The following is a 13,942-nucleotide window of genomic DNA, read 5'->3' as shown; positions in this document are numbered from 1 at the left end:
TTTTTTTAATATGCATTGAATTTGCAGTTAACAAACAAGTAATTAGGGGCATTAAGACATCCAAAAAATTACAAAATGTGCGAAAGCAAATTTAATTAAAGAATTTGCTTGGGTTGGGTCAAATCTTCAAAACTCATGTTGTGTGTGTGGTCGCCATGATAATTTTAGAACTCAGTTCACATGAAGAAAATTAGATTGAAGATCAATTATTCCCTCGATTTATTTATTATAATGAAAGATGATAAGCTTCAAGCAAACTAGAGTCCAGAGTACATGATTGCATAAACACAACAACTAAAATATAAAACGAAACCTAGTTAGGGTTTGACAATCGATGAAATGATGTCAACTGCTTAAAATGCAGCCTAGTCCTCTCCCACACAATACCCTCGTATTCCGCGGGAGTGGCATCATTGGGATCAGCCACGGACTTGTTCTTAGCGGAAATGACAAGCCGGTAGTTCATGCCCGCCACCAGCTGTCTGTCGCCCCGGACGACCCTCTCAAACGCCAGCTTGTTCTGGCCTTTGGCTTGCTCGTTGTACTCCGACACCGCAAACTCTGCAATCTCCTTCACATGGGGGTCGCTGATGTTCTCTATGGGCCACCAACCGCCACATATACGGCCCCGTCGGTTATCAGTCTCCGTGACCAAATGCACCTGCACTCCCCAACAGAATTGGAAGATTAACAGAAAAATAATGTTTTGATCACGAAATTTCGTTTTGCTACATCTTGCACTCAACACTGAGCTATCTCAAAACCACATAATATAACTTTCTCCATTCAAATTCTAACTGCAGCTGCCACAGGCGAAAAGTTATTCGAAATTCTTTCACTAACATGCCTTCGATGCTTGTCAAGTAATCAAATTTTAAATCTTTCACTTTAAAAAAATTATACTAACATTGAATCAGCAATTATACTTCTAAGATCCAATTGCCAAACACCCATTTGATTTAACAATTAATAAAAAACAAGAAAAACAAGTCAAAAGACCTGGCCTTTGTACTCCACATGCTTGGTCTCTTAGAACCCTTGTGGAATTAAAATCATATAGCACACAGATTGCACATTTTGTTTCAATTACTGCTGAGTAAAAACTAAATAAAAACAAAAATTAGTTAAAGGGGCGGAGGGGACTAACCTCGCCGGCTTTTTTGGCTGCATCAACGGCGGAGGAGGGGAACTGAGCAAGCGAATCTACAACCCACCACCAGAATGTTAGTGTTTTGGAAGGTTTATATTTTGTAGAAATGTTCTTGACAGGGTTTTTGGTTATGGAAAACACAGAAATGTAAGGAGGGATTTCGGCTATTGGAGTCAGCACTCTTAGCAGCTCATAGCAAACATATATATATATGCTGTCAGTAGGGTTTTGGTATACAAGGTCAAAACTTATCTCCATTGGAGTTAGTTGACAAAAACCACAACCACCAGATAGTACTAAGCTAATCTGAGCTTTTAATCTAAGCTTTACACTTGTATAAAAAAACATTACTTAAAAAACAACTAGCCGTTACAAAACTAGCCGTTAGCATGTAGCTGCTTCATTTCTTCGATCAAACTGGAAGTGTTTAGCATCCAACACAGAAATTATGCAAAACAAATTGCAAATTAATTTTACATGAAAAAAAGAAGACAGAAATGTTGAATTATAAGTCTATAGCTGTTTTAGAAATAAGTTGTGATGTTAATATGTGTATGCACTTATGTTAAATACTAAGTGAGAAGATATATAGATGTAAAGGCCATGAGTGCCATGTGTGATGATCTTAGCTATTAGTTAAAGGTGTGGCTGAGATCTGTTTTCAATGTTTTGATCCAGCTCAGTTTTGTAAAAGCAATATATATCTCCTTTCGCACGTTGTGTAAAAGAGTGTGAGGCATTCAATGAAAACAATGTCCTTCTTCTGAATTGCTGCAGAAGAAAGAAACAACCACCTTCTTCTCTCTCTGTTAATTCTTTTCCCCATTAGAATTCACTCTATCAAACACTAACATGGCCTCAGAGCCGGTTCCGATCAACTGAGTCTGGGCGTGAAGCTGTGAAGTCACTGAGCTAAGTCGAAGCTTGGTGAAGGTTGCCGGAGTTCTATTTGAGGAGAAAATCAACAGTCGGACCAAGATGTCTGGATCTGGAAGCTCGGAGGTGAGAACTCCAATTTTCTCCGGTGAGAACTACGAGTTCTGGAGGATTAAGATGGCAACAATCTTCAAATCGCTTGGGTTATGGAACCTGGTGGAGAAAGGGATTACAACCCCTGAATCGAAGAAGAAGAAGGAAGCTGAAGGGTCATCGGACGATGCAGTCGATGAAGAAATGACTGCTATGTCTATGAAGGATGCAAAGGCCCTAGGAATCATTCAAAATGCAGTATCTGATCAGATCTTCCCTCGGATTGCTAACGCTGATTCAGCTAAGATGGCATGGGATCTCTTGTATGGAGAATACCATGGTGGTGATCAGGTTAGGTCTGTAAAACTTCAGAATCTTAGACGTGAGTTTGAATATGCTAGAATGCGTGATGATGAATCTTTGACTGGGTATCTTACTCGTTTAAATGATCTGATTAATCAAATGAAGACGTTTGGTGAAGCTCTATCAAATGAGAGATTAGTTCAGAAGGTGTTAATTAGTCTCACTAAGATGTATGATCCTATTTGTTTAGTGATAGAAAATACCAAATGTTTAGAGTCTGTTGAACTGCAAGAAGTACTAGCTATATTGAAGAGTCAAGAGCAGAGGTTTGATTTGCATTCCTCTGATGCAACTGAGAGAGCATTTTCTTCACTTACTGTTAATTCAAAAGGGCAGAATCGAAGTTATGCTCAGTCTAATACTTTTAAGCCACAGAGAAATTGGAATCAAAATGGTAAAAAGTGGGACTCAAAACCCAAGTTTCAGCAAAAGTCATTTTCTAATTCTGCACATAATAGTACTCATTCTCTAACCATGGGTCAAGAGGGTACAAAACCTCAGTGCAAAGTGTGCTCCAAATTTCATTATGGTGAATGTAGGCATAAAGGGAAATCCAAGTGCTATAACTGTGATAAATTTGGTCATTGGGCCAAAGAATGTACTGCTGGAAAAGCTATTCAGAAAGCAAACTGTACAAATCAAATGGAGGTGACTGGAAATTTATTTTATGCAAATAGTGCTATTGCTGAAACAAAAGTTAATGGGGAATGGTATATAGATAGTGGCTGCAGTAATCATATGACAGGGAATGTTGATCTTCTTGTTGATATGAAGACAAATGTTGCAGGGAAAGTTCAAATGCCAACAGGAGTGTTAGTTAATGTGGCAGGAATGGGATCACTGGAAATTGAAACTAACAGAGGGAAGAAATACATCAGAGAAGTCATGTACTTACCTGGTTTGAAAGAGAATCTATTACGTGTAGGACAAATGGATGAGCACGGATATTATCTTGTGTTTGGTGGACATATGTGTACTGTTTTTTATGGTCCTTCTCTGGAATGTCAAATTATCCGTGTGAAAATGAAAGAAAACAGGTGCTATCCTCTATCTCTAAGGCCTGAGAAACAACTTGTGTTGAAGACTAGTCTTGCTCATTGTTCTTTGACTTGGCACAGAAGATTAGGTCACCTAAACTTTGGTGGAATCAAACAATTGAAGGATAAAGACATGGTTCATGGTCTACCATATCTAGATGAGTATGATAGAGTCTGTGAAGGCTGTCAATATGGTAAGCAACACAGAGAAAGCTTTCCTAGTGGTCAAGCACAAAGAGCAGGTGCTCCACTTGAATTGGTTCATGTTGATCTATGTGGACCAATGAGAAATGAATCCACTGGAGGAAACAAGTACTTTACGTTGATTGTGGATGATGCAACAAGAATGATTTGGGTATACTTTCTTAGATATAAATCTGATGCTTTTTCTTGCTTCAAGAAATTTAAAGCAATGACTGAGCTGCAAACTGGTTTAAAGGTGAAATGCCTGAGGAGTGACAGAGGAGGGGAGTTCTTGTCTTCTGAGTTCAATCATTTCTGTGACACAGAAGGCATTCAAAGGCAACTCTCTCTTGCATACACACCACAACAAAATGGTGTGGTTGAGAGGAAAAATAGAACAGTGATTGAAATGGCTAAGTCTATGCTACATGATAAAGGAATGCCGTACTATATGTGGGCAGAAGTTGTACATACTGCAGTTTACATTTTAAATCGATGTCCTACCAAATCTCTTGCCAACATAACCCCCTTTGAAGCCTACAGTGGAAGGAAACCTGGTATTGCTCATTTGAAGGTCTTTGGTTCAATCTGTTATGTTCACACTCCATCTGAGCTAAGGCATAAACTAGAAGCTAAAAGTATAAAGGGAGTTTTTGTTGGTTATGCCAAGTGTGAGAAAGGGTACAGAATTTTTGATCCACTCTCCAAAAGGTTGATATTGTCAAGAGATGTTGTGATTGATGAAGATTCAAGTTGGGACTGGCAGGGAAGCTCAAATAAACAGGTGACTATGCCTAATTATGAATGGCAGTCAATTGAGATACCAAGGAGTGAGTTCACAGATGATGAGACTCAAGTCTCAAATAATTCATCACCAGGTTATTTGAGAGAAACTCTAAGTGATACTGATGATGCTCAGATTACTCCACAAGCACAGTCAAGTGAGTTCTCTAGCAGAGTATGTGAAAATGTGAGAGATTCACAAGCTTTTGATCATACTCCATTGAAATGGAGAAATCTGGAAGATGTTCTTGCTTAGTGCAACTTGTGCATCATAGAACCAGAAAAGTATGAAGATGCTGAAAAGGATGAGTCTTGGATGAAAGCCATGAAGGATGAGCTTTCCATGATAGAGAAGAATGCAACCTGGAAGTTGGTAGACAGACCAACTAATAAGCCTATAATTGGAGTTAAATGGGTATTTAAAACCAAACTCAACCTTGATGGAACTGTGCAAAAGAACAAGGCTAGGCTTGTTGCAAAGGGATATGCCCAGAAACCAGGAATAGACTATAATGAGACTTTTGCCCTTGTTGCTAGGTTGGATACAATCAGAACTCTTATTGCCTTGGCTGCACAAAAGAGTTGGAAACTCTATCAGCTTGATGTAAAATCGGCCTTTCTTAATGGTGTTCTGGAAGAGGAGGTGTTTGTAGAGCAACCTGATGGATTTGTAATCACAGGAAAGGAAGACAAAGTGTATAAACTCCATAAAGCTCTCTATGGTCTCAAACAGGCTCCCAGAGCTTGGTATGGGGAGATTGATACCTATTTTACACAGTGTGGTTTTATGAAAAGCCTAAGTGAGGCTACTCTTTACACCAAAACAAGGGGAGATGAAATTCTGATTGTTTCAATCTACGTGGATGACATTGTGTATACTGGGAACATCAATGATCTGTTGAAAGAATTTAAGGAAGATATGATGATCAAATATGAAATGACTGATTTGGGTCTTCTCCATCATTTTCTTGGCATAGGAATTATTCAAACTCAGTCTAGCATTTTCATTCACCAAAGAAAATATGTTGTCTCTCTGTTGAACAAATTTGGCCTAAGTGAATGCAAATCTGTATCTACTCCTCTTGTTCCTTCAGACAAACTGTGTAAAGATGATGGTAGTGGATCAGCAAATGAGGAACAATATAGAAGAATTGTGGGAAGCCTGCTATATCTTACAGCCACTCGACCAGATATAATGTATGCTTCCAGTCTTCTTGCTAGATTCATGCACAGCCCCACAAACAAGCATTTTGGTACTGCTAAAAGAGTGCTAAGATACATTAAAGGCACCCTGGATTATGGCTTGGAGTATGTGAAGGGAAAGAAGGCAATGTTGATTGGTTTTTGTGATAGTGATTGGGGAGGATCTGTTGATAACAGCAAGAGTACTTCTGGATATGCCTTTTCTTTTGGCAGTGGGGTGTTTTCATGGGCTTCGGTGAAACAAAATTGTGTAGCCCTCTCCACTGCAGAAGCAGAGTATATTAGTGCCTCTGAGGCAACTGCTCAAGCTATTTGGCTTCGGTTTGTTCTTGAAGATTTTGGTGAGTTACAAACTGAAGCAACTCCAATGCATTGTGACAACACTGCTGCAATTGCAATCACCAAGAATCCTGTGTTTCATCAGAAAACTAAACACATTGACAGGAGGTTTCATTTTATCAAAGATGCTCTACAAGAAGGCATCATTGATCTGATCTACTGTCCCACAGAAGAACAATTGGCAGATATCTTCACAAAGCCTCTCACCAAAGATCGATTTAATCTTCTCAGAAGCAAACTTGGAGTGAAATCAGCTTTAGACTTAAAGGGGAGTGTTGAATTATAAGTCTATAGCTGTTTTAGAAATAAGTTGTGATGTTAATATGTGTATGCACTTATGTTAAATACTAAGTGAGAAGATATATAGATGTAAAGGCCATGAGTGCCATGTGTGATGATCTTAGCTATTAGTTAAAGGTGTGGCTGAGATCTGTTTTCAATGTTTTAATCCAGCTCAGTTTTGTAAAAGCAATATATATCTCCTTTCGCACGTTGTGTAAAAGAGTGTGAGGCATTCAATGAAAACAATGTCCTTCTTCTGAATTGCTGCAGAAGAAAGAAACAACCACCTTCTTCTCTCTCTGTTAATTCTTTTCCCCATTAGAATTCACTCTATCAAACACTAACAAGAAATTGGAGATTTTATTAGAATTTAAACGAAATGGTGAGAATCTACCATTTGCCGCCATTATTAACGTCTGATGAGAGAAGGAAATGCAGATTGAATAATAGTTGGAGATGTAAGAAGAGAAGCTTGAAGCTTTAACAATGGAGGTTTCACACTTAGAGAGAGAGAGAGATTGCAGAAAATTAGAGAGAGTAAGAGAAAACAATTCTTTTGAGTTATATTTTTCACACTGAATCATTACAAGCTATTGCTATACATACACTGCACTTTTCTTACGAACTAAGCTAGCTCATAACAAACTTAACAAACATATCAGCTTGATCTATTGACACATGGCAGCACATCAGCCATTGGATTGATCCTGTGTTTTTATACCTTTACATCCCCCCTCAGTCTCATGCTTATTAGAACTAAGCATGAGATTGGAACAATGATCTTGAAACAAAGAAATAGACAATCCTTTAGTAAGAATGTCAGCAAATTGCTCCTTGGAAGGAAATGCAGATTGAGTAATAGTTGGAGATGCTAACGAGTATTGTCGACGATGGAGCTACAGGTGACTGAGACTGATTAAATAATTAAACTAAATATATAAGCGATTCGTTCATCGCATAAAGTATAATGCCAATGCCATTCATTTATCGCATAAAGTATGATGCCGACACTAAAAATACGGTTCCCTATGTCTGATTTACGATGATTTTTTCAATCGAAATATAGAATGGTACATTATATGTCATTATATAAATAATGGGATGTATGTGCTAAAAAATTAATAACTTAGAAAATAAAATTTTCTACCATTTCTACTCAAACACGTGATGTACCACTTATGTTCCGATCACAATAAAAAATTCTCCTGATTTACACGACGATACTAGGTTTAATTACTCTATTACACTCAAAGATCCATCGAATCTTGTCGTTTTTCAAAACTCACGTTGACCCAGCTCGTGTCGTGTGACGTGTGAGTATGTCACAGGGCCAGGTCCAAAGTATATTGATAATTATTTATAAGTGAAATTTAGAAAAAGGCGATGGAGATTTAGAAAAAGGTGATGGAGTAATTTATGCGGTATTCCTGATGATAAGGTAAGTATGGTCATTTGATGGGGGAGATTCATAGAATATGCCAATATGCTGTGTTCGATATTCATTGTTCGTATTTCTCGTAAGGACAGCATATGATTTCTTTTTCTTTTTAAAAAAGAAAATAATTGGTGGCCAAGGTCAGAGCTGCCATGGTCTTTTTGGGGGGGGGGGGGGGGATGCCCCCACTGATATTTTTATGAGTCTGCTCATATTGATCTGGTCCCCGAGATTTTTCTGGTTCTGCAGCAGCAGCAGAGCTGGGCGTTATTTAGTACAAAAAAAAATTAAAGAAAAGTAAACGAAACGGGTCGTTTCGTATATGTTAAAAAAAAAAGAGTATGTATAGTGGGGGACCGCTTGTCCCCACGGTCCACCCCCATTCCATCTCCGTTTCATTTTTATTTGCCTTTATCAATCAGAGAGCAGTGTCCCCAAATTCCCAGCAGCTTGAAACGGAACGGAACGGAACGGAACAGGAGCAAACGTGCTTTTCCCAGCCAGTGTAGTGCAACCACATCAACAGCCAGCCACTCTTTAGCCGACATATATATGTATATATATATATATATTTATTTAGGTAAATTTTTTAATTCCTAAATCTATAATCCCTAACCCTAATTAATGATTTAAGACGAATTTTTGTTTAATTGGTATAGAAATATAGAATCCTATGGTATGCACTAATATGGTTATTGGTTATTGATTATTAATATGAATTCTATGATTATTGATGAATGAAATTATGAAATTACAAATTCTATGAATATGGGTATACATTTATTCATATGATTAGTTGAATTAAATGTTTATTTGTTGAATAATTTGTATGCTTATTGGTATTGGTTAATTGAATTGTTGGTTTGATTAGTTATTAGGCATATTAGTATAACATACTCTAGGATTAAGAGTCTAAGAATTTTATTGAGATTTTTATTCTATAAATTCTACAAATTACGTATGAACTTTATATGTTATTCGTATCAATATGACTGACTTTGCAGACTAAAACATCATGGAGAGATTTTTCAAAAAAATATCAGTGCCGCCATCCCCAATTATTGAGAAAAATAATGATACTCGGGGACAAGATAGTACCAAATTTATTTTATCAAATCTTCCATTATATCCTGGTAAGCGAATTCGAATTTTGGATTACAATCCTAATATTCGAGATCAAGTACGAATAGCGTATGTGCTAGCTAGTCCTCGACAACCTAAAACCCATAATTTTCCTTACAAGAAATATGAAGACAAGCAAAGACGATTCAACCCTACATGGTTTGATGATTTTCCTACTTGGTTGGAATATAATGTAGAAAAAGATGCTGCATATGACTAATGTTGTATCTACTGTTGCTGCATATGGAGTCTACTACCAAGGTGACCCCTAGGGTAAATCTCTAGGGTAAGACTCATTGTAATCTTTAGGGTAAGGTATGTAAATCACCTTTTCCTTGATTTAAGGGAGAAGACTGATTGGAGTAATGTCTTTGTGTAATGTTTAGATTAGGTAGGCAACACGCCTTCTTCTTTCTTGTCGGCTGCTTGCTGCATCCATCCTTCCCATCTATTTTCCCTCTCTCTTCTCATATATACCCGGACTCACTCTTATACAAATATACATTGAAACTTTAAACCAGAAAATCTACAACTTTGTTGTTTGAGGATGCCCCCATTCACACAAATCTTTGGCTTCGTCCCTGTTGGTGGCAAGTCACGGTTATCCATCCTTTCGAGGGTCGGGAAAACTCACAAAGTCATTTCAACCTTTTCCTGGCCACAAATCTAGCTTCCACACCATCAGCAAGTTTCGAATCCGAGACCTCCAGTATTTAGTTTTAAGAAAGCCTCGTAATCCATCATTTACCATTGCACCACCAACTCGTGGTTAAGGACAGCATATGATTGGAATGTGGAACAAGTGCGTGCCAGTGCCAGAGGAACCCCTATTCCCAAACCAGAAACCAGAAAATGACCATTCTATTCTCATCGTGAGAAAAAGATATGACGCTTTGATCATGAGGAACCTCTAAACTGTTTTAGATCTAACTGCGGAATTCAACACGCAATGTTCACGAAAACTTCAAGCACGAGTCTCTTCTTCGGTCGGTCTACAAGCCAACTATGCGCAAGGTTATGCGTCCATCAAATAATACGGCACTAGCGCGACACTTGGGGCGAATTTGAATACATTACAATTTACAAGCATGCGTGCTCAACCATTTTAAACAATTGCATCACCCAAGTACAACAACATCAAACATTTTACCAATTTATTTATCTACCTTTTGCAAAAGTATAATTTAGAAACTACATATGAAAAAAGGAACAAGGGGGATAAGGCTCCTTCGAAAATTAAATAGCGTCAAACAAACACAAAGAACTATGAAAACTCTAAAACTCACAAATAGAACAAGAAACTCAATATTCCGCATACAAGACAAGTTCCTTCATGAGTCTTTGGGTTCCATGGCAGCTATTTCTCTCACTACTTGAGCCTTGTCTGCCTCAAATTGTTCATCCTCTGCAACAAAACATTTGAAAAAATGTAACCAAAGTGCCAAACTACTAACAACAAACTCTGAATAAAAACTTGCACCTACCTTTATCTATCTTAAAATCAGCAAACAGCCGTAAAAGCTTGCTTCTATTGGCAACAAGTATGCTCACAATGTCGGCGGGTTTATTTTGATTAGCAGCAAACAACTGCAAAAACTAAAACATATTAACGAGAACTAAAGAGTAACCCTGAACAATAACAAATCAAAATGGTAATCAAACCTTGAAAACATGAAATGCTTCAATCTGAATGCTCTTGCTTGATTCCTACAGATAGAAACCCCAAAATTATGCATGTAAGAAATAGGTATACCAAATGCAACGCAAATTGTAATTTCAAAGGCTTGCACTAATACATATTGTGCATGTAAGAAATAGGTATACCAAATGCAAAGCAAATGGTAATTTCAAAGGCTTGCACTAAAACATATTATGCATGTAAGAGCATATCATACTATTCAATGCCTGGAACAAGAGGGGAGGGGGAAGGTTCATGGAAATTAGCAATAATCAATACAGGAGGTATATCATACTCTGAGAAGATTCATAAGGATCCTCAAGTTGTCCCTTGAGCTCACGTATCGAGTCATCACAGCTGAGTTTGACCGATCCAACAAAATATCTCCTAACAACTGTAATTAATAAACAAGCATCTTCAGCAAACATCATAAGAGCATCTCAGCAAACGTCACAAGAAGCATGTAGCCTATTTCAAAAACGTCCAAATCATGCAGCCTATTTCAAAAATGTGATGAAACAAGAGAATACAAGGTACTTCAACAAGCACATCAAGGTCATGCAATATACTATTTAAGAGAGCTATTTGTGGTCAAATATTCATCATACCTTGACAGCTTGTCGTCTGGTAATATAATTGGAGGATTCCAGTAGCTTTGAGTTATACTCCGCAAAAAACTGTCATAAAAATAGAAATATCATGTTTCTTATTGCCCACATGCATGTGTTCCATGCGGATGAAAGGAGATACATGAAAAAAAACATCTGTACATAGAAAGTAACCCTTACCCAATCATAGTTCTTGGAAAGAAAATCCGCTACAGTAGATTTGTGCCTCGTCAAGAGTTCCTACAGAGAGATGTTCCAAAAATCAGAATGATTATAGTACAACTGCAGCTAGACAAGTACGTGAGTTGAATAAATGGCTTTAAGAACAAGAAATATTGATAATGAAAAAGAAATTAAAAAAATTGCTCTATATAGATCAGCAAACCACATTAAATCTGTATCAGGCTTTGAGGTTTCAGATAAGAACATTGTTGACCATAATTGCACTATTGGAAAAATCTACTATTATACAGGGAAGCAGATAGTGTATTCAATATTCCCACATGCATGAAGGTCAACGCATTATTGGCTAAACAACAAATGAATCATGAATCATTTTGAGTGTTTAGTTTATCCAAAGGCATGCAACAATGTTCATTAAACTCAAAGTGTTAATTTTTATGAAAACAAACACATGACTATACTGTGAGACTAACTCAACCTTAAAAGTTGCAGCAGCATCTGCAGCAATATCAAAATTGGGGAGCTGTATATAATCAAAAAACTTCTTCATGTGTTGTGATTCCAAAACATATCTGCACAAAAAAAAAAAAAAAAACAGATTAGTTACGTAAGAGAAAAGATAGCTGATATACAACTGGGGTGAACAAAAGCTATGAGTTTTAGCCAATAAATGATACAAATGATAAACAACCTCATATCCCACTTCTTAATAACATCTTTCACATGGTCAAATTGAAATTTACCAAATGAGCCAGGTTCAATTTGCTCACCTTGCAACACTTTGGTGACGTATGCACTCCCTCAACATTGCACCATAATGTAGAGCCATGTCAGTGTTTCCATACCTACAAAATGTGGACTTTAACAATGAGATGCCTAATAATATAATCAAATATAAGAAGATATACTTTTCGAAACACCCCACCTCCCACCCTTTTTCATATAATCAATGTTGGCTTACCCTTGGATCAAAATATCCATCAAATCAATGTTGGCTTCCAAGTAATCACATGCAATCAGCTTAGACTGAACTTGTTGCCTCTGCAAGTTTGCAACCACTTGAGTGGCATCTTTTCGAGCCTGCACAATGTAAACCGAGAATGGAGAACATGAGAATCAACATAAGGATTCAACAAAAGGCAGACAAAACAATATAAAGTGAAAGCACAAAGGCATTGAAAGCTTACCTCCAAGTTCAATTTCGGAAGACATGTAATAAGAAGTCGAAGTGTGTTCTCCTTAAAAAACTCCTGAGTCAACTGCGCACATGCTTCTGCGACGGGTTCAGACTCGCTATTTCCATAGAGAATCGACTTCAGCTCCCTGATGTTTTTACAGAGCTCTGACATCTGCTCATTCACAAAATCCCAACACAAATAAACCTCGATGCGCAAGACATACAAACACAAAACACTATCCAAGAAGAAGTAACTAGAATGAACGATCACAATTTGCATTTGAAAAAACTAATTTAACGATTTCAGAATTCAAAATCGCCAATTTCAATGAAATCCGTATGAACAAAAAACTTCAAAAATATAAACTTTGATCTTGAACCGATCCCAATCAACTTTGCCCATCGAAAACACCACCGATCCCAATTTTCTCAATGTTTTCAGATAACAGAATATAGAAGCAAGGAAGAATCTGATCAAAATTTCAATCGCATCGAATTGAATCGATTTTGATTGACAGAAACAATAACGGAAGGAAAATAGGTACTTTTTCCTCGCGTTTGCTTTCACGAGAATCGGGAGCGCGCTGAGCATAGACGAGGAGATCTCGGGTCTGCCGAACTATGTCGGCGGGGGTTCTGGGCTTGGACTTGAACAGCCCCTTCATCTTGTTGCTGTTGGCGCTTTGGCTGCGACGGGGCAGTTTATCCTGCTGATGGTGGTTTTGCTGTCGATGCCGCTGCGGCGGCTGCGGTGGTGGCTGAGCAGAGAGCCTCGGGTCCGTCAGAAGAAGGCTGGAGGAGGCTCTCCGCTGCTCCCCACCTTGGTTAGATATACAGATTCCAATTTTTGTTTGTGTCCGTCGAGGAGTTTAGGTTAGTTCTGACGGTTCCTTAATTGTGTTTTTCCTTTTCCCCAAATTACTCCCAACCCAATTTAGCCTCACCGTCACACCCGATCAATCCACTAATTCTCTTTTATTAGTGGGGAATACATAATTAAAATTTTTAAATTTATAATTAATTTCTGTTAAAATCATTTAGTTTGTTTTTAAGAAGATTGAAAATAATAATGTCAAAATTTATCCTGGGGATTGGGTAAATCCTTATCCACCGACGGTTGGTCGTTACTCTATGGAATCTGGATAAACAGATTGGCAGAGAGGCGCTTTGGTGCGGGCATCTTCACGGAAAAGGACCAAAGCATAATTTCTCTAATTTTTATAGGGTGCATGAAACAAGATGGAAAATCTTAGGTCCATATCTAGTTATATTAAAGTTCCTTATTATTAAAGGGAACAAGGATCATCTCCGAATTTCTTCTTTCTAATCCATCAAATCAAGAAATTTGTGCCGTTAAAATTTGATCCAACGGTTACAAATAAGGGTCCACTTTAAAAGTTATAATAACTTCAGCCGTTTGATCAAATTTC

General features: G+C 37.7%; 2 protein-coding genes across 3 annotated transcripts; both read right to left on the bottom strand.

Annotated features, from left to right (window-relative positions):
* Window positions 1–195: 195 nt before the first annotated feature.
* Window positions 196–7,287, bottom strand: LOC103408753 (cysteine proteinase inhibitor 1-like). Of its 2 annotated transcripts, XM_029103366.2 has the most exons (3): window positions 6,704–7,287; window positions 1,148–1,203; window positions 196–661 (listed from the first exon to the last, which is right to left on the bottom strand). In XM_029103366.2, exons 1-3 carry the CDS (start codon window positions 6,891–6,893, stop codon window positions 314–316), a joined length of 594 nt encoding a protein of 197 aa, XP_028959199.1. In that variant the 5' UTR covers window positions 6,894–7,287; the 3' UTR covers window positions 196–313. The 2 variants fall into 2 exon arrangements, with proteins under 2 accessions (XP_028959199.1, XP_070677700.1); XM_070821599.1 differs by lacking the exon at window positions 6,704–7,287 and having other exon boundaries at window positions 1,148–1,452.
* A 2,706-nt stretch (window positions 7,288–9,993) lies between these two features.
* Window positions 9,994–13,739, bottom strand: LOC103419592 (putative MO25-like protein At5g47540). The gene is made up of 11 exons (XM_029103365.2): window positions 13,058–13,739; window positions 12,523–12,684; window positions 12,297–12,415; window positions 12,106–12,180; window positions 11,814–11,907; window positions 11,333–11,392; window positions 11,153–11,221; window positions 10,840–10,938; window positions 10,529–10,573; window positions 10,351–10,453; window positions 9,994–10,271 (listed from the first exon to the last, which is right to left on the bottom strand). The coding sequence occupies exons 1-11, from the start codon at window positions 13,175–13,177 to the stop codon at window positions 10,198–10,200; spliced, it is 1,020 nt and encodes a 339-aa protein (XP_028959198.1). The 5' UTR covers window positions 13,178–13,739; the 3' UTR covers window positions 9,994–10,197.
* Between the last annotated feature and the right edge of the window lie 203 nt (window positions 13,740–13,942).

The sequence above is a fragment of the Malus domestica genome, chromosome 05 (assembly GCF_042453785.1).
Source record: "Malus domestica chromosome 05, GDT2T_hap1".
NCBI lineage: Eukaryota > Viridiplantae > Streptophyta > Magnoliopsida > Rosales > Rosaceae > Malus > Malus domestica.
Note: the sequence above shows the minus strand (reverse complement) of the source record. Positions and strands in the feature narration are given on the sequence as shown.

What these genes read in the sequence shown, in the direction of transcription:
- LOC103408753 (XM_070821599.1), bottom strand. Translation starts at nt 1,408, where the DNA reads ATGGAGATAAGTTTTGACCTTGTATACCAAAACCCTACTGACAGCATA. An exon ending in CAGCCAAAAAAGCCGGCGAG is followed by an intron (nt 662 to 1,147) that starts GTTAGTCCCCTC and finishes TGGGGAGTGCAG; the next exon opens with GTGCATTTGGTCACGGAGAC.
- LOC103419592 (XM_029103365.2), bottom strand. Translation starts at nt 13,177, where the DNA reads ATGAAGGGGCTGTTCAAGTCCAAGCCCAGAACCCCCGCCGACATAGTT. An exon ending in ATGCTGCTGCAACTTTTAAG is followed by an intron (nt 11,393 to 11,813) that starts GTTGAGTTAGTC and finishes ATCTCTCTGTAG; the next exon opens with GAACTCTTGACGAGGCACAA. An exon ending in TTTCCAAGAACTATGATTGG is followed by an intron (nt 11,222 to 11,332) that starts GTAAGGGTTACT and finishes TTTTTATGACAG; the next exon opens with TTTTTTGCGGAGTATAACTC.